At 37.0% G+C, this 24,871-nt stretch overlaps 1 protein-coding gene across 23 annotated transcripts in view; it reads right to left on the bottom strand.

Annotated features, from left to right (window-relative positions):
* Positions 1-24,871, bottom strand: part of TRIP12 (thyroid hormone receptor interactor 12) — a 149,523-nt gene that overhangs the window by 31,839 nt on the left and 92,813 nt on the right. For 8 of the 23 annotated variants that reach the window (XR_006265138.1, XM_043445094.1, XM_043445092.1 and 5 more), the window contains 15 exons: positions 22,175-22,323; positions 19,460-19,495; positions 19,282-19,377; positions 18,091-18,183; positions 17,737-17,898; positions 14,928-14,996; positions 14,667-14,832; positions 11,146-11,272; positions 10,871-11,030; positions 8,930-9,083; positions 6,699-6,927; positions 6,237-6,355; positions 3,654-3,861; positions 1,361-1,461; positions 968-1,142 (listed from right to left, as the gene is read on the bottom strand). Coding sequence is in view for 22 of the 23 variants with exons in the window: in XM_043445094.1 (XP_043301029.1) it covers positions 968-1,142; positions 1,361-1,461; positions 3,654-3,861; positions 6,237-6,355; positions 6,699-6,927; positions 8,930-9,083; positions 10,871-11,030; positions 11,146-11,272; positions 14,667-14,832; positions 14,928-14,996; positions 17,737-17,898; positions 18,091-18,183; positions 19,282-19,377; positions 19,460-19,495; positions 22,175-22,323 (2,044 nt within the window). In the remaining variant the exon portion in view is untranslated. The remainder of the gene's footprint in view (positions 1-967; positions 1,143-1,360; positions 1,462-3,653; positions 3,862-6,236; positions 6,356-6,698; positions 6,928-8,929; positions 9,084-10,870; positions 11,031-11,145; positions 11,273-14,666; positions 14,833-14,927; positions 14,997-17,736; positions 17,899-18,090; positions 18,184-19,281; positions 19,378-19,459; positions 19,496-22,174; positions 22,324-24,871) is intronic. The other 15 variants (XM_043445098.1, XM_043445101.1, XM_043445107.1 and 12 more) reach the window with 7 other exon arrangements.

Genomic DNA, 24,871 nt, shown 5'->3' with positions numbered 1-24,871 from the left:
AACCACTTAAGTTTCAGTTTGAAAATGGGCTAAAATATATACCTAGAGAAATGCACAGTTAATACTTAAAATACATTTCATGTCACTACATGAAGACCAAAAAAAAAAAAAAATGTAAAACAGTTCTAACGTCTACAGACTCTACAATCTAACAGTTTCCTAAGTGTTAACCTGAAAGCAATTTTCCAAGACTGTTTTCTAAGGTATAGACATATCTGCACTGACCCTTATGTTCCTATAAACTAGAAACATGTACCTACTAGGTGCAAAATAAGCTATGACAACTGAGACCTCACTGTTTTAATAACAAATTCTAGTAACTTCAGAAATATATTTGCTTATTTCTACTATCTGAAATTCAGAACTACCCACCAATCAAGGCAATCAACCAAACAAAATGAGCTTGTTTTCCCAATGGAATTTGCTTTTTAAAAATGTCTTATTTGCAGAGGAAATAATCCCTGTTGGTATGTTACACCCAGAGTCAAACAAAACAATCCTTGAGGATTTTAAAGGAATAATTTTTTTAAAGCCATAAATTGGTGTGAAATTGTTTAACCGACAGTTTTACATTTCCAAAAGAAGGGCTCTGCTCTAAGATCCGTATGTTCCACTGGGAAGTGCAGAAGAGGGCTATCATAAAAGAGCATGTGTGTGCTCGGAAAATATGCCAGTTTTCCCTTTTCCAGAACAAAACTAAGGAACAAGTTCAAAGGGAAACCTATTTGCTTGGTTTTGAACATACACAACTCCCAACTAGACATGTTGAAATTTTAAAATATGAGAAAAAGTCAGACATGGGGCTCAAGAACTGAGAATCTGCTCCATCCTGGAGTTTTGTGACCTCTGAGCAAAAATTCAAGGCCTGTGTCCATGTTTCAATCTCTATAATAGGTACACTGACTAGAATAATGTGAAGTTTTTCCTAATCTAGGAACAGAAATAACACAGAATCCCCCCACCTCACCTATTATTGGAGATGGTGTCCTTTGAGGCGGCCCTGGCAAGACCACTAACTCCTGCGGTTCGTGCTGGCTCAATGTTGTTGCTATTAGACTGTGCGCTTAACCTTCCCCACGTTTTTGGATTCAAGCTTGCCAGGAAAGAAGACTTAGGTGACTGAGTAGTGGTGGGGCTTTTAGCTATGGAGAGAACAATAATTAAATCATTTTAGTGTAAATGATGAAAACCAACAGAATTTTAAGACTTCCACTCAACAGATTAATTAGCTATAAGAACTAAGAACACTGGGAATTTAGCAAACTCAGGCATGATTCAAGGCTGTCAGCAAAAATAAAGTATGTGTCTTTAGCTGCTAGTTCCTTTCCCTTCACCTCCCCATGGCTTCATCACAAATTACCTTGATTGTCTACTTTGTCATCATCTCTTGGAGGTGAATACTTTGGCCTTCTTGATCCTCGTTTTGGCAGTCGTTTTCTCTTTAGAACATCACTTAATCGACTATCACACGGGAAAACATGGGATAAGTTTAGCAATTATCATGATCTAATATCATCACTCACTTAAAAGCAAGCCAAAATGGCAGAAACAATGTGTTATAAAATACTGTCGTAACAGTATTTTCCATTTAGTGATTATTTAATGCCAACTCTGCACCAATGTTCTACAAGTGTACAGACACAGAAATTGATTACTTCAGAAAATACCCAGCTATATATAAATACCTTGACTATACTGAATTACTAAAAGAAAATCAAATAGAATATCTCATTAAGCCTTGTTAAACTCCACTGTTAAATGCAGTACATAAAGTATATTAAAACAAATATACAATGCAAAGAAAGAACCATGCATGCAATCATAAATCAGAAAAAGAATATGTTAAATCTGAATACCTTTTTTCTTCTCTAATCTAAATGACAGTAAGTAAAATAATCATCACAGCACACTAAGGTTAACATTATCAAAATACTTCCCAATATTACCCAAAGTAATTTCATGGTGTGCAATGATAATAATATCCAAAATGAATGCATTTATAAATACTTTTATAAAGAATTGAGTTATCTGTAAACAAATGCAGCAGAGTGATAGTGTAAATAACCTAACTGAATTAGAATATATTAAATACAACATATATGGCCTTGTGTACTATTTTTACTATATTTAACAACTGTAGAAATAGTTTATAATATCATTCACAGAATAACAAAACTATGTAAGATGGAAAAGATGGAAAAAAGTTATGGTTCAGTTAAACTATAATCCAAGTAAGAAAAATTTTGAAAAAAAAATTTAAAGTCTTCCAACATCTGACATGTCTACTGAAAACACTTAGTAGCATGATCAATATACTTGACAATCAGGACAAGTGAACTTTCAAAGAATAAACTTAACTCCATTTACAAATTTTTATGAACTTCTCATTTAAAACCGTATTAGAAGAGAAATGAATCACTTAGAGCTCTGAAAGTCTCTCTCTGAAAGTATTTCTCTTTCCTTAGAAGCATGACTGTCAGAACCTATAACCAAGTCTAGTTCCTTAATTTAAAGTAGCTCAGGAGCACTGCATCTCTGTGAGCTGAGTCATATTTTACTAAGCACTTGTGCTACAGCGCAGGCCCCATTCCTGTGCTAGAGACGAAAACCCTGCAATGACCTCAGGTTGCCACAGCAGCTGGGGGAGGGAATTGGGCTGGTAAGGAAACAGAGATGTGGGCAAGGCTGGGAGAGAAAATGGCAAGACAATTCAACTAGACAACAGGGAGTGGTGGAGGGTCCCTGGAACCCTCTAGGTCCCAAAACCCTGGACTGTGCCCATTACATGGTACCACTTAAACCCAGCAGCTCCCTAAGTTAACACTGTGCCAGGAGTCCCAGAACTCTCAAAACTCACACATACATCAGGGTGAACAACTGCCACCAGGGGCACCAAGAGCAACTCGGATTCCGAGCTTCGCAGTTTCTAAGATTGAATTTTTGGACCCTACTTACTAAGTATATGCTTTACCAAGACTGACTTTCCAACTTCCATCAAAGGAACAAACACTTTTAGAGTGTGATTTGTTTCAGTACAAAATGGTAACCACCACGAGGGTCAGTAATGTTTTCAGCAGCACAGTACAACAAAGGAATTAAAACAAAAAAGAGGTGCAAGCAGAGAATTTTCTTAGAATTCTCATTAGCCTTTATTAAGAGCAAAAGTTCCGATATGCCAGTAAAAGACAGATGGGAAATCAGGTTCTTATAATCTAAAAATTCCAATTTTTAATATTTTTCACTATATCAGTATCTAGATGTCGCAAAGCTGGTAATGTATGCTGCAACACAATATAGTAAATATTCGTTAAGATTATGGTATCAGAAATGACGCTCAAATCCTTCATCATTATAGTTAAGTTCAAGACATTATGCCAGTCACTTAGCTTCTCTGAGCCTCAGTGCCCTTGTAGGTCAATGTAAATACCATGTCTCTACTGTGGTTTCTAAACATGGCTCAATACAGCAGGTTTTCAGTAAGTGTTCAATTTTCTTCCCGTTCTCATTATATACCTAACGAAACACACATGGAAAAATGGAAAATGTACACCCTCCGTAGTGCCCTATACCCTTCACTTCCCTGTATGTATCTCGGAGACCAGGGCAGAGTTTCAAGCAAAGAGCACAAGAGTCACTGCAGAATTCTGACTTACCCTTGAGGGCTCAGGTCTAGAGAATCGTCTCTGCTGTGCTGCAAGCTGGGGGACCCCAGGTCAGCCGAGGCGTTGGTGGCGGCCGTGGCTGTCCCACTGTTGACCGACGGCGTGGACCCCAAGGACCCGGACCCATTTGCACAGGCCTTTGGTGGGCTCGTCAACAACGACTCGGACTCCGCTAGGTGCTTGACCTGATGCATCACCCCTTCACGGAACAAGGTCAGAGTGTGTGTTACTCAGGACCATCTACCACCACTACAAGAACCCTAAACACTAATGCTGATTCACAAGGAATGAATAAAAAGTACCCAAAAACAGGAAAATCATTGAGGTGCCAGAGTCTTCAACCTGACTCCAAAAAACAGAAGGAAGTAAATTCAAATTTAAATATACTTATATTGAGGATGAGATGGTTAGATAACATCACCAACTCAATGAACATGAATCTGAGCAAACTCTGGGAAACAGTGAAGGAAACAGAAGCCTGGTATGTTCCAGTTCATGGGGTCACAAAGAGTCAAACACGACTTAGCGATTGAACACACACTTCCAATACACTCAAAATGTTAAATGGGGGTCACATATAAAGTCCTACCAGAAATTTAAAGTACCCACTATAAGAATCAAAAACAATTACAAAAATTCAGTGCACCTGTGGCTGGATTGCCAAAAGGTGAGAAAACGACCTACAATTATTAACTTCAAATGCTACAAGGAGACAAGATCACAATAACACTACTGCCAATAAAGAGAACACCAGCTATTGAAGGATGGAGATTTTCACATCCCTGCAGGTGTATGAGGAGATGGAACAATAACCCATTAAGGCAGAGATTTGTATTTGGGGTTCAAGTGTGGGAGGAAGCACATTGGGGGGCGGGGTGTGGGCAGAATACAAAGGTGTGTGTTCACATGTGCACAACATTCACATTTTTCTGGGGAAGAGTCCACAAGTTTCCATCAGATTATTTATTATTAAAAAAAAAAGATTTTTGAATGAATTCAAAAATTCTGAATGAATTCAAAAATGAATTCAAACTTCAGGCATTCGTTCCACAAGTACTATTTGCAACCATCGTATGCCCAGACTGTAAGTGAGGCACTAAGAATATGGCCATAGCTAAGAAAAATGTATTCAGGGCACTTAGTAACTAATGAGAAAGTTATATTTAATAAGAAATTAAAAATACAGAGTGAACTGCTTATGAGAAATAAAATACAGTGCTATTGGAGCATACTATAGGGAGATCTAACAATTCAGAAGGCAAGGCAGATATTTAGGAATAAGTGATCTTTAAGTGGAACCTCAAAGAACGAGAGGCAAGCCACATACAAAGGGGGAGAACCAATCTAGACATCTCCATATACCTCACTATGCATATGCTATACAAATACCTGGGGGTGGGAAATTCAATCTGATGGCATAGTTGATTGATAGGATCAAAAGTTTTTTAAAAAATCACTGAGAAAAAAAGACTGATTCTCATATTCTCACATATATACTCATATACTGATTCTCAAATCATAAAAGTAACTAAAAGCAAATGACAACAAACATAAAATACCTAAAACAAAATAAAAATGTAAGATAACCTAAGGCTAAAAATAAGAATATACACCAAGTGTTCATGTAAGCACAGAAAAGGTTCATAAATCTGGTTTGTTAACCATAGTTTTTACCTCTGGGATATGGAGAGAGTTTGCCTTTTATTTCATATAAACATGTAGTGTTGGATTTTTTGAAAACCCATTATTATTTGAACAGAGCTAATAATAAACAGTGAGAACTTCTTCCCATTTGACTCAATATTATTACACTAGTGTGTCTATTATTCTCAAGATGTAAAGAGAAATGAATCCCGCATAAGAAAAGGTGATAATGAGCATAAAGAACTGGGATTGAAAACAAAGTATTACATGCCAGGAGAACACCATTTTCTGTATCCTCACAGGACCTAAGCAACTTGATAGACCAAAAGACCCATAATGAGATTTCTGTTGATGAGAAAGAACTTCTTTTATTATCTTTGCAGGTTTAAAAAAGGATAAACACCCTGAATGAGTGACACAGTTTCATCTTTCAGGTTTTCAAGTAGAGAATGCTAAAATACCATGTCCCCAAGGCTGATTTCAAAACTGAAATTCCTCAAATTAGAGGACTAGACAAATTGCATTCTGAAGATTATTCCAAGTCTTAAAATATTTCATTATCTACACAATGAAGTAAAAAATAATCTCTTATACATTAACAGGATTCCTTGGGAGACAAAGTGACCTCTGACTTTTTCAAAGAATCTTTAGGGCAACTGTATGCTACCAGCATAAAAAGCAAAGTCAGCAATTGCTTCTAGGCCATAACAACTCAAATCACTGAAACTTAGTGAGTGTTCATCAATTAACAAGTGAATCTCATACAATTTGTAGTAAAAGGTTTAAAAAAGATGCATGATACATACTTAAGCTGGAAGCATGTAAATTATATAAAAGTAACAATTTATGTTCCACAGATTATAACTATAATTCTACTAAAATAATATTCAGACTAAAAGATTAACCATCAATTATCATGAACAGAATTACCTTCTCTTCTGAAGTAAACACTAAAAATATCAGGTAACTTCTGCATTAAGATCTCCGCCATTTGAAGGGCTCCAACTACTATCTTCAGGTCTTGGCTTGATAGCATGGAAGCAATATGACTAAAAAAAGAAAGCATTTGTATATAAAACATCTGCCTGAATTTGATAATTATTGCTGGCCATACAACTTTAAATTTGAGAGCAAAATATTTTAGTTTTGAAACCTGTCCACTAAAATAAGAATTTTTATTAAATGCTCAACTTTTACATTTAATCTGTTGTTTTTTTTAAGGTGTCTGTGAATACAGAAAGACAACGAAGGGCTCAAGATACTCCAAATTAACTGTTTTGTGCATATTTAATACTATAATATGGCTTTAAAATTTTCTGAAGTTAACTGTAGAGACTTGGGTTTCTAAAATGTTTTTAAAGTGGTAAAATTTTACCACTTTCATGAACACACCTTGAAACAGCATGGTTTTTCAGGACATCCTTTAGAAGTTCGGCATCCGCAAAATAAATTATCCTAAGAATTGCTCTAAGGCACTTATGTCTGACCGCAGGTCCTGCTGAGGAACTATACACTTCATAAAGAACACCAAATAACGTCTTAATAAAAGACTTAGCCAGTTCCGGATCCTCTTTCATAAGCTGTGCTCGAGCATCATCCTTCTTTAACTCTGAATATCCACCTGGAATAAAAAATGTAAAATCTTAAAGGCTTCAGAAACACAATAAAGCGAACTAACATAAAATTCAAGTGGATGTACAATGCTATAAAGGAAATTAACTTATCTAATGCAATCAACTGGGGTCTATAAAGATGCCCCAAATAACATTAAGACAAATTTAAAAATTAAAAAAAATTTAAAAACCATTGACTATTACAGCTAGCTGCAAAACACAAGGCAGCACTACACTGTACCTCTTATTTGTACTAATACCTGTTATACAAAATACTGGGGACATTTGAGTACTAACCAGTTAAAACTACTGGTAAGAAATAAATGGAGTTGAAGAAATGAACATTGAGTATGCGGGAGTAGCGCAGCTGGTAAAGAATCCACCTGCAATGCAGGAGACCCAGGTTCAATTCCTCTGTTGGGAAGATTCCCTGGAGAAGGGATAGACTACCTACTCCAGTATTTTTGGGCTTCCCTGGTGGTTCAGGCAGTAAAAAAAATCCACCTGCAATGTGGGAGACCTGGGTTCGATCCCTGGAGGGGGGCATGGCAACCCACTCCAGTATTCTTGCCTGGAGAATCCCCATGGACAGAGGAGCCTGGCGGGCTATAGTCCATGGGACCGCAAAGAGTCCGACATGACTAAGTGGTTAAGCACAGTATACATGCAGCAAGAAACTGGAAAAAGATGACCTGTCACTGGGCTTCAAGGGAGTGAGGTGTAGGAGAAAGGTAACAGATGAAAAGCTCTAGAACAGGGGTTGGCAACGTATGATTAGAAGGCCTAACCCACCTCACCACTTATTTTTGTAAATATATTTTACTGAAACACAACCACTTACATTTGTTTACGTACTGTGCATGGCTGTGTAGGGGCTACAAGAGCAGCGCTGAATACAAACTGCGTGGCCTGAAAAGCTTAAAAGTATGCTGACTCTTATACTCTGGGCTAGAACTAAAGCCCTGCACAAAGGAACAAATGATAGAAACCTGAGGGTAAAAAAATTCTCATGAATTAAGAGAATTTTGAAGTGAAAGTACAAAATAAAAAACTAGAAGGAACTGATCTGATGGGGTGTGACTGGCTCTAAATGTAGAATAGGAATAAAAAGATCAGATTTTAAAAACTGCCTGGGCTGAAGAGAGCTAACTAGTGGTTGCTAAGTTGGGGGAGAGGGGGGAAATGGGTTGGAGGGAAAAAAGAAACAAGTGAGGAAGATTAAGGGGTACAAACTTCCAGTTGAAGAATAAATGAGTCACAAGTATGAAATATACAACATGGTCAATACAGTCAATAACCATGTAATACCTTTGGTGACATCATAAGTAGACTGATCATGGTGGTTATTTTGAAATGTATGAAGTACTGAATTCACTATGTTGTGTAACAGGAACTAACACAGTGTTTTAAGTCCATTATACCAAACTCAACATAGTATTACTGGGGGTGGGGGTGGGGGGCTGGATGAAGGCAGTCAGAAGATTACAAGATAAATAAATACTAGGGATGTAAAGTACAATATGACAAAAATAATTAACACTGCTGATTTTTATGAGAAAGCTAAGAGTTTCTTACCACGCAAATTATCTTTTTCTTTCTTTCTTTAACTTGTATCTATATGAGAAGATGGATGTTCACTCTAACCAACTAACATGGTAATCATTTCAGGATGTATGAGTCAAACCATTGTGCTGTACATCTTAAACTCACACACTGCTGTGTCAATTATATCTCAATAAAACCAAAAGTTGGGAAAAAAGCACAGGACAATTCTGACTGGAGTCCAGGACACTGCAAACCACAAAAGTAGGAAAATCTTGGGGGAAGATACCAGTCAAGCCATGTTGGCTCATTTATCGATTAAAGCACATGATAAAACAAAAAAAAACCTATTTACTACCATGCAACTACCTCAAATTTAATAAAAACACTCAATAAAACAATTATATGTTACTGCAAACACTACTCACTAGACAACATGGTACTACTTTTGACTCAAAAGGTACTTACTAGTGTTAGTATTGGCTAAGGGGTTAGGTTTTCTCTGAATGGCACGTGCTGTTCCCGTGTCCTCATTGATTTGCTGCATAGAATTAAAATCAATAGTATAAACTCGTCCCAGAGTGGACAAGCTTATCTCATCCTCACCGACCTGATGGGCTGCCTGAGAGCAAAGAGAGAGAAACCTTGAATATAAACATGGAGAAATTTATTAACTCAAGACACATTGGGGACCTCCATAAATGCTAACTTACATATTTGTTTCATCAGGTTTCAGACAGTAAGTAATAGAATGTGGAAGTTTTAATAGTGTGGATGTGACAAAACTTAACCAAGAAACCATTTTTAATTAAATACATATATACACCCCCAGACCCATTAGGTGCCCTGAGACAAATACAGGTAAAATCCAGTCATGTAGGATCGCTGACATGGAGAAGATACTATTTGTGTTAAAAAGGGCTTGAAGACATTGCTGACAGAAAAAAATCAGTTATCCTTAATTTTTGGTACCATATTCTTAAGTTAAAATAATATTTACATCATGGTTTCCTAGCAGCCCATCAAGATCCTCCTTTAAACAAAATGATCCTACAAAATTATCCTTAGGTCATCAAAAAAGACTTCTACATTTAAATGATGCCCTAAGATTGAACGGGACACAACTGGAAGTAGAAAAAGTAATCCAAGGGGGTGGCAAGCATTACACAGTATGTATCTCAAATGAGACAATGTAGTTAACACTGGTGGATTTTAGACAGCCTAAAGAAGTGACAAAATATACATTTTTATGGAATTCCTTGGTTGAATGGAAGTCAGGACTCTCAGAAAATACAAGAGAGTAAACTAACAGGGAAAATCCAATTACTGGGAAAATGCTAAAAAGAAGAATGCTCAGCATTAGAGACCACAACCAGCTTATAAAGTAAGGCTAATAATTACAGAAGACTAGTCATCTCTGACTTTCTCAGAACAGCTGGTCCTAAGTTTAGATATTGTCATAAGAATCTGATTTTATAACATAAATCAGTGGTTCCAAAGTTTTTCAAACATTCATTTTTAGAAACTAGTGGAAGATAACTTGAAGAAAAAAAGTCTATGTGGAATGTCCTAAAACATTCTAATTACACAGGCTGAAATTAGAAAATATATTAATACTTGAGTATCTTATATATGAAAACATTACTAAATGATGCATGGCATCTCAAATAAAGCAGTGACCAATGCTTCCTAAACAAGGGTAAAATTTTCCCGATTTGAGAAATTTCTGAAATATTTCAATGCAAATTTAATATGGAAGTATGGAAATAAGAATAAAATCACACATAAAACCTTCACAGAAAAATCACTGTAAATATTGTGGTATATTTCTCTCCTTTGCTATTATTTTTTTCTTTTGCTGAGTTTCCATGAGTCACATAATTTTGTTTTCATTTATAGCATATCACATTGTAAGTAATTAAAATTTATCCCAGTAAGGTCTGTATTACATATAAGCTTAGGTATATACCACAATTTACTTATTCACCTAGAGCTAGATATTTAAATTCTTTCCATATTTTTGCTCTTTTAAAAAATACTGAAAAGCAGCTACTTGTATGTAATCTTTGCTTTTGAGAGATTTCTTCTGGATAGGAGACTGAAGGAACTTTTAGAGACATGTAGCCTAACTCCTCCCGCGTTTCCTTTCAGAAACGAGGAAACCATGGAACAAAGAACTTAAATTACTTGCTCCAAGTCAATCAGGTAGTGAGTAGAAGAAGCAGGACTAGAACACCATGTTTTCTGACCTGAACAGAAATGAGGACCTTGTTCTCAGGAGACAAAATGAGAGAATCGTGAGTTAATTCCACGCTAAGCACATTTACGTCCACATGCCCCCTCCCGACTCCAGCCCTACACCCACGCTCCATCAAAAGAAGACATATTTAAACGGTACGAGGAAACTACTACCTCAATGATCCGGCTGTCTATCCTGTTATAGGGGTGCCAGAGGCCCCGGTCGTCCCGCCACTGCCATATGGCCCCATCCGTGTTCTGTGCATTGCCCTTCTTCAGCATGGTATCAACTGCAAAAATGCCTTCCTTTGGTAAACATGGCATAAGTTCACTGAAAACAGAAGGTGCAATTATTTTAATAAGTAGCTTTCTAAGCTGTCAGTAAATACCAGGTCTCTAAAGCAAAATGCCCTCCAGTGATTATTAACTATTGGCCCAATCTTTACCAAATCAGAGACGTCAGCTCATACAGTTCTTGAGGACTTCGTGGAACAAGATCAATCTGCTCCTGACAACTTCCATTGGAGGCACCACACAGGAGAAAGTGAAGCGTTTCTGCAATGTCTGTAAAGCCAACAATGAAAAGCCAAAGCCTATGAAACTACTTGTATTGTCGTATTTAAAAGGCAATCATTCCCGACGGGAAAAACAAAAGTATTTTCCTATTCGGCCATATCACTCAAGATAAGGTGAAAATAACTTGTAATTAAAACCTTAAAAAAAACTATGAAGATTTAAACAATTTCTTTTTGAGGACTTAAGTCACAGGTTCACTGCAGAGACTTTAGGAATCTTGAATTACTTTCCTTAAGGAGCACAGAGTTTGCAGAACAAGTGCACTAAGCATATTTTATCCTTGATTCACATATATCTGTGTATTTTCTTCAATTCAAATATAATATACTGAAATCATGTGTGACCAATAGAATAAAACATAGCGATTAAAAGCTTCTGAATCTTGCCATTTTGTCATCAGGAAAACCTTTACTTAAATGACAGTAAGCAGGCCAACTACCTTTAAAAATCAAGAAAATATCCTCTATCACAAAATTCCACTCCCAGAAGATCTCAGTTTATGGAAGAACTGGGGTGAAAACTTGTCTAATGCATCAACACAGTGAGTGGAAGAAGTTCCCAGTTGCCAAGGTTTTGATAACCAGGACCTAAAGACAAGGCTATCTCTGTTGGTTGTGGCATATGGTTCTATATGAATATACAAAACATGTATAAATATTTCACTGAAATGTCCTGCCAGTAATCAGTATGTTCTACTGTCAAGAAAGTATTCATCATTAATTTGGGCAGAAAGAAAGAAAAAAAGTGAAGTTGCTCAGTCGTGTCCGACTCTTTCGTGACCCCATAGACTGTAGCCTACTAGGCTCCTCCGCCCATGGGATTTTCCAGGCAAGAGTACTGGACTGGGTTGCCATTTCTTTCTCCAGGTCATCTTCCTGACCCAGGGGCTGAACCTGGGTCTCCCACATTGCAGTCAGATGCTTTACCTTCTGAGCCACCAGGGAAGCCCCAATTTGAGCATAGGGGTTATGAATAGTTAAATCTCTGCCTCATAGAAATTTCTCAAATAGTGATTAAATCTTTTAAAAGTTCTGAAAAATTCATTTTGCCAACTTTCTTAAGAAACAGGAATATATGGCAATGGTGTAATACTAACTTAAAAAAAAGAGAGAGAGATCAGAGACTGACCAAAAAAACAGAAAGAAAAGATAGGTTCATGTTTCCTTTGTGTTACACCAAGGGAGAAAGATAATGTAAGTCTAGTGGCTTCTATATGATGAATATGTGGCAAACTTTCTAAAATAGGCAAACGAGGTTAACAATATTCATTATATTAAAGGAAAAAATTCCAGAACATTAAAAACAAAACTTAGATAGCAATTTCCCAAACCAGGATATAGGAAAAATGTTGTGCCATATGGTAACAAGAGATAATCTGTGTGCAAACTTCGGGAAATCAAAATTCAAGGGACTTCTAGGAATTTTAATAAAGAAATTACATTATGACTACTCAAAAAAAAAAAAAAAAAGGAGTTAAATCTTTCCCAAACTTATCTGGGCAAAGAGGACTTTGCTCACGGCATAGGCAAAACAGTGTTCTCTGGAATACCAAGTTTAGGAATGACAAAATGCTTTATCTCTTCAATACATCACCTCAGCAGCACTGTTGTTCTACAAAGAACTGTGCCATATGCTAAAATTCACAACTAATGTGACTAAATTTAAACCTGAGTTTCCCATCCTCCCTCCCCCACAAGAAAAGTACTATTATACCACTAATAATCTACCTGAGGCAGAGGGACAAAGACTGCTTTGTCAGTGAATGTCATCACTGATTCCCAAGATAAAATTCTCAGAAAGCAAAATTATGGATATTCAATTACCCACAATTATGAGAGTTTCATATAGAAGTGATCAATACTCTACTAGCAATAATCACAATATACAGATGTTCTCTGAACCCACAGTCTTCTGACATTAACTTGTGAAATCTAAAGTAAAGACAGTAATGGGCAACTGCAATAGCAGAGTGTGTGTGTGAGTGTGAATGGGCAACTGCAATAGCAGAGTGTGTGTGTGTGTGTGTGTGTGTGTGTGTGTGTGCGTGCGCACTCAGTCACTCAGTTATGTCCGACTCTTTGCGACATCATGGACTGTATAGTCCACCAGGTTCCTCTGTCCATGCGATTTCACAGGCAAGAATACTGGAGTGGGTTACTATTTCCTACTCCAGGGGATCTTCCTGACCCAGGGATAGAACCACATCTCCTGCACTGGCAAGCAGATTCTTTACCACTGAGCCACCTGGGAAGTCCACTAAAAACTGTAATAAGAGCGGTGATAAAATGTTAATATTTTGCACACGGTTAAGGTTGAGAAAGTTATGACCAACCTAGATAGCACATTAAAAAGCAGAGACATTACTTTGCCAACAAAGGTCCGTCTGGTCAAGGCTATGGTTTTTCCAGTGGTCATGTATGGATGAGAGAGTTGGACTGTGAAGAAAGCTGAGCGCTGAAAAACTGATGCTTTTGAACTGTGGTCTTGGAGAAGACTCTTGAGAGTCCCTTGGACTGCAAGGAGATCCAACCAGTTCATCCTAAAGGAAATCAGTCCTGGGTGTTCATTTGAAGGACTGATGCTGAAGCTGAAACTCCAATACTTTGGCCACCTCAGGCGAAGAGTTGACTCATTGGAAAAGACCCTGATGCTGGGAGGGATTGGGGGCAGGAGAAGGGGACATTAGAGGATGAGATGGCTGGATGGCATCACTGACTCGATGGGCATGAGTCTGAGTAAACTCCGGGAGTTTGTGATGGACAAGGGAGGCCTGGTGTGCTGCGATTCATGGGTTCGCAAAGAGTCGGACACAACTGAGCGACTGAACTGAACTGAACTGAAGGTTGAGAAGGGCTTAGAAATGTTAAAGCAGCAAAGATCAAAGCCATTCATTTGTGTGAGTAAGTTCCAACATTTTGTGGGAGAAGGCATTCTGGAATCATAAAATGCTGGAAAATCTAACGTGGGCAAAAGGACTACCTAAAAGCAGAAGAGAAGCAGTTATTGGTAACTTAAACTCAGAATTCTCCTACTGAAGCATCATTGCTGTTAAGTCACTAAGTCTTGTCTGACTCTTGTGACCTCAAGGAAGCATCATTACTTAACTGATATTGTATAGAAAGCAATGACCTTAGCCCTCCAACAGTAAAGTTTTAATACACTATATACTTTAAAAACTGTATGTAAAAAAAATAAAAATAAAAACTGTATGTAGAAAGCATTACTATATTGTCACACCCAGATTTGTTACACAGTACGTTTTTCTTCCTTTATTATCCAGTACCTACATATTAGTGATTTCTACTTGCTTATGTTGGCTCTACTTATCAATGGAGGTTAAACACACATACAATTTTTCTTGTTTAAAACAGAATAATAAAATAGCACTTACTTTGCTTCATAAGTTGAACTGCTAAAGTTGGACAATTGGAACACATCAGAGAAAACATGCGAACCACCATTATAAACATCCCAGAACTTAAAATTGGTGGAGTTACTACCAATAGTTGTTGAACATTTGTTAGCAGATCTTTGGAAGCAACCTGCTGGAGTAAATTCTGCAGAAACACAAGCGAAAAAAAAACCCAAACTCTTACATCCTGAGTTAGCAGTTTAACAACTTCATGAGAATATCAACAGACTGAACGCTTACCTCTTCATGTTGAAAGTTGTCCACTAGGCGTGCAAAACAAAGGCAAGTGCTTTCTACTGACTTTTTGTCCTGTTTGTTTTTTTTTTTAAATAAAGGAAAATAAAGTTTGTTAATATAAAACATTTTCACTGTCCTATATCACTGCCTTATCTTCTTCCTAACCCCAAATTCTTCAAAGATGTGAGCTTTGAAAATGCTGTGAACCTAAGCAAGCAATCAGTAGAGTCATGATTTCAATGCAAAGGGAAATCATACTGATAAAATCTGTACCTCCTATTAAGACCTCAACAAATGAAAAGCAAGTTATGCCAGAAAGGAACAACTTCTATGCTTCTACAATTTCAATACCTAAACAAAAACTATAATAAAAATAAACATCCTATCATTTTAAACAGCCTTACAAGTAGAAACATTTAAAACATGCATACACTAAAAAGTTGTAAACAGTGAAGTATGTGTGAGCCAGAGGTTTACTGATTAAGAAAAACTTGGTGTAGACTTGCTATATTCACTGTAAAAACAATCTAAAAATACTGTATGAGTGGTCTCATTGAGAAAACATTTGGAATATCCCCTCTGGAATAGCAGAAAGAACAATTTAATGGTATGAGTATTTGGATCCATTCAGTTCAGTTTAGTTCAGTTGCTCAGTCATGTCCAACTCTTTGCAACCCCATGGACTGCAGCGTGCCAGGCCTCCCTGTCCATCACCGACTCCTGGAGTTTATTCAAACTCATGTCCATTGAGTTGGTGATAACTTTTTTAATTGATAAACTGACTTCAGATGCAGAAACCAGACTTGCTTGTGTAAAATGAGAGTTATCTGGTATTATAAAAGCCCTACACCTTCGCTATCACTACTTAAGTCTAGAAAGGATGCCCACAATTTAACTTCTCTGACTTTCAAAATAAGGTGCTGAGATCACAACTACCTAGAAAACATTTCTAGCCCCTCATTGTAAAGCTATCTCCGCCTGCTAAGTTTTTTAAAATAAATAAAAAATAGATGGCACTATTTGTGTCTTAATCATCTTAAAAGCAACATGCCCCAATGATTCAATAATCAATGTAATTTTACCTATCTCATGTAAACCCCTTATTTAATACAGGCATACCTCATTTTATTGTACTTTATTTTAGTGCAATTTGCAGATACTGCATTTCTTACAAATTGAAGGTCTGCAGAAACCCTGCACCAAGCAAGTCTGTCAACACCATTTGTCCAACAGCATTTACTCACTTCCTGTCCCTGTATCACATTTTGGTAATTCTCGCAATACTGTAAACCCTCTCCACCACCAAAAGGGAGAAGGCAATGGCACCCCACTCCAGTACTCTTGCCTGGAAAATCCCATGGACGGAGGAGCCTGGTAGGCTGCAGCCCATGGGGTCACTAAGAGTTGGACATGACTGAGCAACTTCACTTTCAATTTTCACTTTCATGCATTGGAGAAGGAAATGGCAACCCACTCCAGAATTCTTGCCTGAAGAATCCCAGGGACTGCCGTCTGTGGGGTCGCACAGAGTCGGACATGACTGATGCAACTTAGCAGCAGCAGCACCACCACCAAAAAGAGTGCTACCCACTGAAGAATCAAATGCAGTGGTTACTGTGTTTTTTAAACAATGAAGTATTTCTTAATTAATGTATGTACGTACCATTTTTTTTTTTAAAGACACAAGCTCACTTTGTTAAACAGACTACACTACAGTGTAAACACAACTTTCACCTGTACCAGGAAACCAAAAAATTCTTGTGACGCCCTTTATTGTGGTCTTTTGCTTTATTGCAGTGGTCGGAACCAAATCCACAGTATCTCTGAGGTATGCCTGTATGTTTTATGTATCTAATTTTCTCTGAGATGCTTTTAAGCATATTTTGTAAAGATGACTTAAAAGCTTGCTGCTGCTACTGCTAAGTCGCATCAGTCATGGCCAACTCTGTGCAACCCCAGAAATGGCAGCCCACCAGGATCCCCCGTCCCTGGAATTCTCTAGGCAAGAACACTGGAGCGGATTGTCATTTCCTTCTCCAGTGCATGAAAGTGAAAAGTGAAAGTGAAGTCACGCAGTCATGTCCCACTCTTAGTGACCCCATGGACTGCAGCCTACCAGGCTCCTCCATCCATGGGATTTTCCAGGCAAGAGTACTGGAGTGGGGTGCCAATGCTTTCTTCGCCAGATCTTAAAAGCCAGATCTCTTAAAATCTCTTTAGCAATAACAACACTTTGAAACATTACAAGAAAATTCCATTTCTCTACAACCTTGAAACTTGACTCATCTGTCCTGCAACAGAGGCTACATGAGCTCTACTTATCATATCACACACCAGACCCATTGATGCCTTCTCCTCTACAACTGCTCCTGTTCTTTGCCGGTCTCAGACAACTGCAATCTACATTTCTTATTTCATTTTTATGTGGAACATACATAGTCTCATCTTTTCTCTGATCTTAATCCACACCCTCTCTGGTCCTGTCTACCTAACCCTACAGCTTTCAGGAAAGGGTGATCTTTACAAAAGGAAATTCTCATTGTATTACATAGCAAACACTCAAGTGTCTGCTGAAATAATAAATTCACCCCTAAAGTCAAAATAGTTGATACCTTGTCATTTGGGTAAATCCACTGAAATTTCATAAAATAACCTAATATGGTCCATGACTAGTTAACAGGAAAAGACAAAGATTAGAGGTATTTCCAATTTACATACCCAGTTGAAAGATTTAAGACTCCAGGTGAAATAGGCATTTAAAAAAAATTTAATAAAAATGTTTTATGCCACATAAGATAGGTTTGTATTTTACCTGGTGGGTTAGCCTTTGGGTAAGCAATGGGAGGGAATCCGCCACAAAATGAAATTCATCCGGCGTGATACTCTGGCAGCAATTGGCTGCAATTGCTAGTGCATTTCTTTGGGCATTTATGCTGAAGAATTCTAGATACAGCAAGCAGTCTGCCAAACCACCCTAAAATATAGGAAAACTGTTAAAAGCGAAGAAATACTCTTCTATCAGCAATTATGAAAAAAAGAAAATAGTCTAGCACATCACCTTGGAAACAGCATGGGAACCTTACAGAGGTTGCGATCTAGGAGCTAATACAAATGTGGATCTAAAATTCAATATTAAAGGAAACAGTCCTCTGGTAACAACACTTACCGCCTGGAGAATGGCTTTACTGTGTCTACGTGATAACATCTCCAAGGCCGTCAAGGCCTGCTCGGCCACATCAATACACTGAATAACTTGCAGCTGGGAACATATAAATAAAGAACAAGGTTATCATTCAAGTGCTCTACTTGCTACTCATCTTCTATGTGAATAAATATCTTCTCTAATTTTCATCAATCTATACTGCCTCTATGCTTCCCTGGTGGCACAGTGAGAAAGAATCTGCCTGCCAATGCAAGAGATAGGTAGGATCCCTAGATAGGCAAGATTCCTGGAGAAGGAAATGGCAATCCACTCCAGTATTCTTGCCTGGGGAATCTCATGGACAGAGGAGCCTGGAAGGCTACAGTTTATGGGGTCACAAAGAGTCGGACATGACTTAGCAACTGAACAATAAATACTGCCTCTAACCTGAAACCCACCACAGGAAACCAGTGACTTATGCACGTAAGCTATAACATATTGGCAATATAGCTTCCTTCCAACCACTTTATAAGATGTTGAAAAGTATGTTTTACATAAAGGATACACTAAATTCAATTATGTAACTTTAAATCTTCAGATTTAAAATCAGTGGGTTGATTTATGGAACAAATTTTAAAAATCAAGTTTTACAGTTTTTAGCATATTTCAAGGTTTTCAGATAATGCAAATTTTATTGTGCATTAAAAAGAAAAAGGTCCTTAAAACAGACCAAAAACAACCTACCACAGACCATATGAAAAAATTTCCTTTCTCCACTGCCTCACTTTATGACCTTGAGCAAGGCATTTTGTCTGGCTCAGTCTCCTCAGCTGTAAAATGAGGGTATAAATAGCTATCAACCTCACTGGGATGTTTTCTAGAAACAATGAAATCATTTTTAATCAAGTGCTTTAAGTTCTTCTCTGAAAGATTTTACACTAGTGCAATAACTGTCATTATTAAAAATTTTAACACCGGGATGTTTTAACAAATGCTTTATTAGCATCAGGTTTAAATCACGGCTCTGCTAAACATGAAACATTTTTCTGGAATCTTGGCTAAAAAATATACTTTAGTTAGATAATGGATGCTAAAATATGTCTTTTAATGTGGCCTTACAATCTGATACACAACTTTAGAATTCAGTAGTCAGGAGGTCTCATTGATGCCCCTATCTATGCTGGCTTTCCAACAGTTGGGCAAAAGTAGGATTACCTTTTCTAAAAAGACAGGAATTGCATCTACTACCACAGCCGATGATCGAGGAAGTGCTTCCATCATGTACGTTAAGGCTCGACAGGCATGGTTCATCTAGAAAAGAAGCCATGTCCACTCAATAAAAACCAAAAATATAAGTTTGGCGTGATTCTTTTAAAACATAGCACATACTTACAATATCAAAATTATGCTCCATCTGCAGCAATGTTATCTGTTTAAAAGATTTAACAAAGTATTAGAAGCTATATTCTTAAAAGTCCTAGAACTATTTCTTCTATTTCAACTGAAATAGAACAGTATGACTCACAAACTTTACCATAAAAAAAGAACCTCAAGTTAAAACCTAGCAAGCATACAGAAGAAATGCTTATGCTTGGGATGGCGTGACTCGCACACTAAAGCGCTGACATAGGATAATCATCACCTCATGATTCGGATCAAAAACAAAGCATTCACACTGCTTACAACCAACCCTCCAGGTACCACTATTTACCATTTCAGAAGCCCATGAAAACATCACTGAGGACTTCTCTGTCAGCAAGTACTTCATACACAAATAAATGGACCAGAAGCCCACAGACTTTGTTAAATTAACAACTATCAGTACAGATTCAATATCATAGCTTAAACTCTTATAAATCAGCTTCTCTAAAAGTTGAACTAAGCACCACTTAATTCAGCTGTAAAATACACAGCAGTATAGAATGTGAACACAATATTGATCACATGAAAAACGAATCAGGTACAGATTAAAACTCAATATAATTATTTCACAAACACATGAATTAGTCCAAACATCTGATGTGATTTTAGCTTTTTTTGTGGAAAAGACCTTAAGCAGTTTTCAACTGTGTTTTTTAAGAGGGCAAGCAAAACTACTAGGTACACACTCCATCTTCTTTAAGCAGTAAAAGCTACCAAAGAAACTTCCTACTTGGGGAAGCAATCATTGCAGTTCAATGGAAAAGTTTAAATGTGTCAAATTTAAGCTGTAAAGTACCAATTAAATATATGATTATAATAACAGCCACCAGATATTCTAACATAACATTCATTTAATGTGAATTCTTCTCAGCTCTCAATTATGCTGGGTAATTATATCTATATACCAGAGGTCTTGATAACTATTTCTATTAAACATACCACATAAACACACACACACACACACACACACACACGAGCATGCACTCTGTCTCAAATCACCTATAAATCAGTCACAAAACACACCTACTCTAAATGGAAAGGAATTGTTATGTTAACAGATAAAACAATAAGTTATCCAATTCTTTAAGGGGGAATGACCTTGGAAGACCACATTTTAGAACTGCTGGAAATAAGATTCTTCACCAAAAATGACTGTTTATGGTCATACAAGTGTATGGTGATTGATGGATATATATTTGTAATATTCAACTGTTATGAAAGACAAATCTGGACAACTCACTACTAATAGCATGAGCTGACTAGCGCAGGTCCACTAAGTACTCAAATCTAATCAATAACCAGCAAATTAAGAAAACTAGATTGTGTTAATGTTTCAGCCCAGATTTAACAGTTTCTTTATTTAACTAAAAGCTGCAGTTTAAAAGAGACAGTATTGCTACATGGTAACCTAGTTCTTTATTACTGTTTACTTTTAAATGAACAAAAACAAACAAGGAAGTTTAATTCAGGTCATAAAAGACAGCTATTGAAGAAATCAATAACTTGAGTATGCATATAAACATAGGCAAATGTCAGAGTACAAAGGATAATATCACTTTCATGAAATGTTAAAAATATTAATATGCAAGCCTGTGGATGGCACTGGTAGGCTTGAGAGCCAGCTTGTTAGCAGGAAGTCTGCACGGGAAGAGAGACTGCTCTATCCTTCACTACTTTCTGCTAGAGTAGAGCCAGCCAACAAGTGAGAACAAGCAGAATGAAGACTGTATCATCCTGTACTTGACTGGTCTCTACTCAGCTCTCTCCATAATTTGATAGTGCGATCAAATGAGACAATCTGATACTCCAATCCTGGTTCCATTTTTGTCAACTTTACTAGATGTGCAAACAAAGACTTAAATGATATTTATTTTAACTTGCAAGGTAATATTATCTATGAATATATTCATGTCTATGTTAATCTTGTCATTATTTTATTCAGACTTAATTTTAATCTTAAATTATAACCAATTTCTTTAAACTTGCATTGTGAAAATTACCAAGTCACTACTTAAAAGACTTACCATGCTCAAGGGCATACACACTTACTAATGGCAATTTCTCTTTCTGTTTTTACATTAAAAAGCTTAAGGGATTAAGATGTTAATAAATTCTAAACATCAAACATACTATTGAAAATCATTAAGAGACTTTTTAAAATTCGTTTTTCTATTGCTGAGTACGGTTGTTTTGTTTCTCATTTCTGTTTAACATAACCCCCTTTTTAAGCTGGAGGATCCATTTGGTCTTCTGGCTGGACTGCATGAACATGCACACAACTATCAAGCAGGAAGTATTGACTGCCTACAAAGACAACCCACAAGTGAGCTGTTAACACTGTCCCATGAATCACCAGTTTAAAAGAAAAAAAAGCATGTGAGTTTTGGCATAGTAAGTCAAGTTACCACCTAAAGGGGATAACCACTTAAAACTGAAAACTGCATGGGTCATTTAAGTATCAAAGATAAGTTAACTATTCATCAAGAGATGGTTTAGACATTTTAGTCATTCATCATTAAGTCATGCACAATCTCTACAGGCCTGAAATACAAGGATAAGTCACACTCAACTATCTCTTAGTTCTATTATATTCTAAAGTTCCTAATGACAATGATCATGCTTTTAGTAAAAATAAGAGCAGCATTTAGGGCATGAGTGGGATAAAATGAGGGGAAAATTCTCTTACCAAAGCTGGAACCACACTCTTGACAGGAAACCCTCCCAGCGTCTCCTCATTCCCCATGACCAGTAACTGACACATCTCAATAACGGCCTGGAGCTGCTGGCTTTCGTCGCTTGCTTGTAGTCCTTGCAGAAGCTGCTGGGCCTTAGAACCTGCACACAGAAATAAAATCAATACTTTTAAACCTTTAAGAAAATTATTACTAGGTGTCTAGTGTGACTTTACACAGTCAGCTGGCTACTTTTCTTCTTTGGAACCTAACTAAAGAGGGATTTTACTCTGCCTTAAAGCAATGTCACAGTTATTTATATTCTCCTCTTTTACTTTTTATTTTTTTAAATGAGAGGTGTTGACTGGTTTTAACAGATGCAATGAAAAGTAATGTCCACAAGACTAACATGGACTCATCAGCATGTGTGTGCTTAGCTGCTCAGTTGTGTCCAACTTTTTGCAACCCCATGGACTGCAGCCTGCCAGGTCCTTCTCTCCATGGGGATTCTCCAGGCAAAATCCTGGAGTGGGTTGCCATGCCCTCCTCCAGGGAATCTTTCCAACCCAGGGATCGAACCCAGGTCTCCCACATTGCAGGCAGATTCTTCATCAACTGAGCCACCAGGGAAGTCTAAGAATACTAGAGTGAGGTAGCCTATCCCTTCTCCAGGGGATCTTCCTAACCCAGGAATTGAACCGGGGTCTCTTGCATTACAGGCAGATTCTTTATCAGATGAGCTACCTGCTTTTAAAAATATGTATTATCTAGTGAGCAAAAAGTCTTCTGCCATAATAAAAACCTGGTAAACAATGATGCCCAGGCATCAGAGGAAATGTTATATACCTCTAAACACCTCCATCAGAATAAAAGGAATCCAAGTAACAGTGAAAGCATGGAAATAAAGACAAACAGAACAGTAATGCATCTAACAAAAGGGAATGCCAAGAATGATTTTCCAAAACATCAAAAGATGGGCCTTTTCACCTCCTCTCACTTCATGTGCATATGCTATCACAGTGCGTTAGAGAACTTCTACTTTTAAGGTTTAATTCCATCCTCAAAACATTTGAAAAATGCTAAGACTCAACTACCACAATAAATAAGTTATCAATAAACTAAAAAATAAAGTCTACAAATGTGTTTCAAATTTTTCTGGACACCCTCCTTCTTGGAGCCACTATTAACTCCACTGAAACTTACAAATGTAAACCTGATGTTATTCAACCCCTTTCGTTCTCAAGACCTTTTCCAATTGTTCCTTGTGTATTGGATGTTTTTACTTACTACTGAAATGAAAAAATCCACTTATGACTGAAATGCTTAGAAATGATACATGTTTGGAAACTGTCAATGAATGTAGAGTTCACATGAACAGCAATTTTTTCCCCCCAATTAAACACGAACAATCTTCTTGGAGGGCAAACATCTTTCAAAGGGATGCACAATAATCCTAACAAAGTCTGTTTTCTCTATTATTTAACTGCAGAATATCACTAACTCCTTTCATCATAATTAAGAGTCCACCCAGAAATATACTATGAGAAATTCAAGTTCTAAGGGACAGCATCTTTAAATTTTTTCAAACTAAATAATATCAGTTCCACTTAGGGCAGGCTTATCACTTTTGTGTTGAAATAATGAGAGAGAAAAAAAAAATGAAGGGAAAATAACTATGGAAACAAAAGAATCCTTAGCTGCTTCTGGATTTGTTTTTAAAGAATGAAATCATTCAAAGTATACCCTAAAAACCACAACCAAAAATAGGAAAAATTAACACAAGCAATGGTATGTCTTATAAACATTGAGGTTGGCAATTCTAAGCATATGGATCATTTCAGCATGATCAAAGTAATCATTAAAAAAAAAAAAACTGTCATAATGCCACTGGTCTTTTGGGATGGTCGTAAAAAGACCTTATCCCAACCTGAAAGTGACAACAAAAAGTCAACGCCATTATTTTCCTTTGCTATATGAAGAGAAATAACCTCAAACAGATCAGTGGATTTTGGTTCTAAGGATTATTTTATACAAAATTATTAAGAATCCCTCCCCAGTCCCAAAAGCACTCTTGTGTATGTGGTTTATATCTATTGTTATTTATAAAATGTGTCAGGAACTAAAAGAGAAAAAATTTTAAATACTCGATTAATTCATTACATATTAATATAAACAAATTTTTTGTGGAAAAGACTGTATTTTTTGAACACAATAAAAATGCAGTGTTAAGTATATAATATAAATGCACTATTTTGTTCTTGTTGCAAATCATTTAAATATCAGGCTTAATAAAAGAGCTGTACAGTCACTTTCACTTCCACTCTCAACCTATGATACAAGGTTATCTGAGATGAAGTGTAAGAAAAAAAAAAAAGGACCCTACTTCGTCACAAAGATTATTTAAAAGACATATACCTACTTGACATTGCAGAATAACATGACTGCCAGTCGTTTGGTGTCACTGCCTTGATTCTTATTAAGGTACCAGCAGTTTTACACCCACCACAGCTTTTATACTTTTAGTTCAAACAAGAGAAAAGGAAAAACCTTACTAATTACCATCAGCCTTGACCTTATGAATTCAACGTAAGGATCTCAGGCATGACCGAGGAACTCATAAACCACACTTTGAAAACCACTATCAAAGATTATGGGTCAGAAGGCAGACATTTCTTGCAAAGAGCCAAGATAGTAAATGTTTTGGGCTTTAT

The sequence above is a fragment of the Cervus canadensis genome, chromosome 24, assembly GCF_019320065.1.
Source record: "Cervus canadensis isolate Bull #8, Minnesota chromosome 24, ASM1932006v1, whole genome shotgun sequence".
NCBI classification, from domain to species: Eukaryota; Metazoa; Chordata; class Mammalia; order Artiodactyla; family Cervidae; genus Cervus; species Cervus canadensis.
The sequence above is the reverse complement of the archived record's forward strand: the minus strand, read 5'-3'. Positions and strand labels throughout refer to the sequence as shown.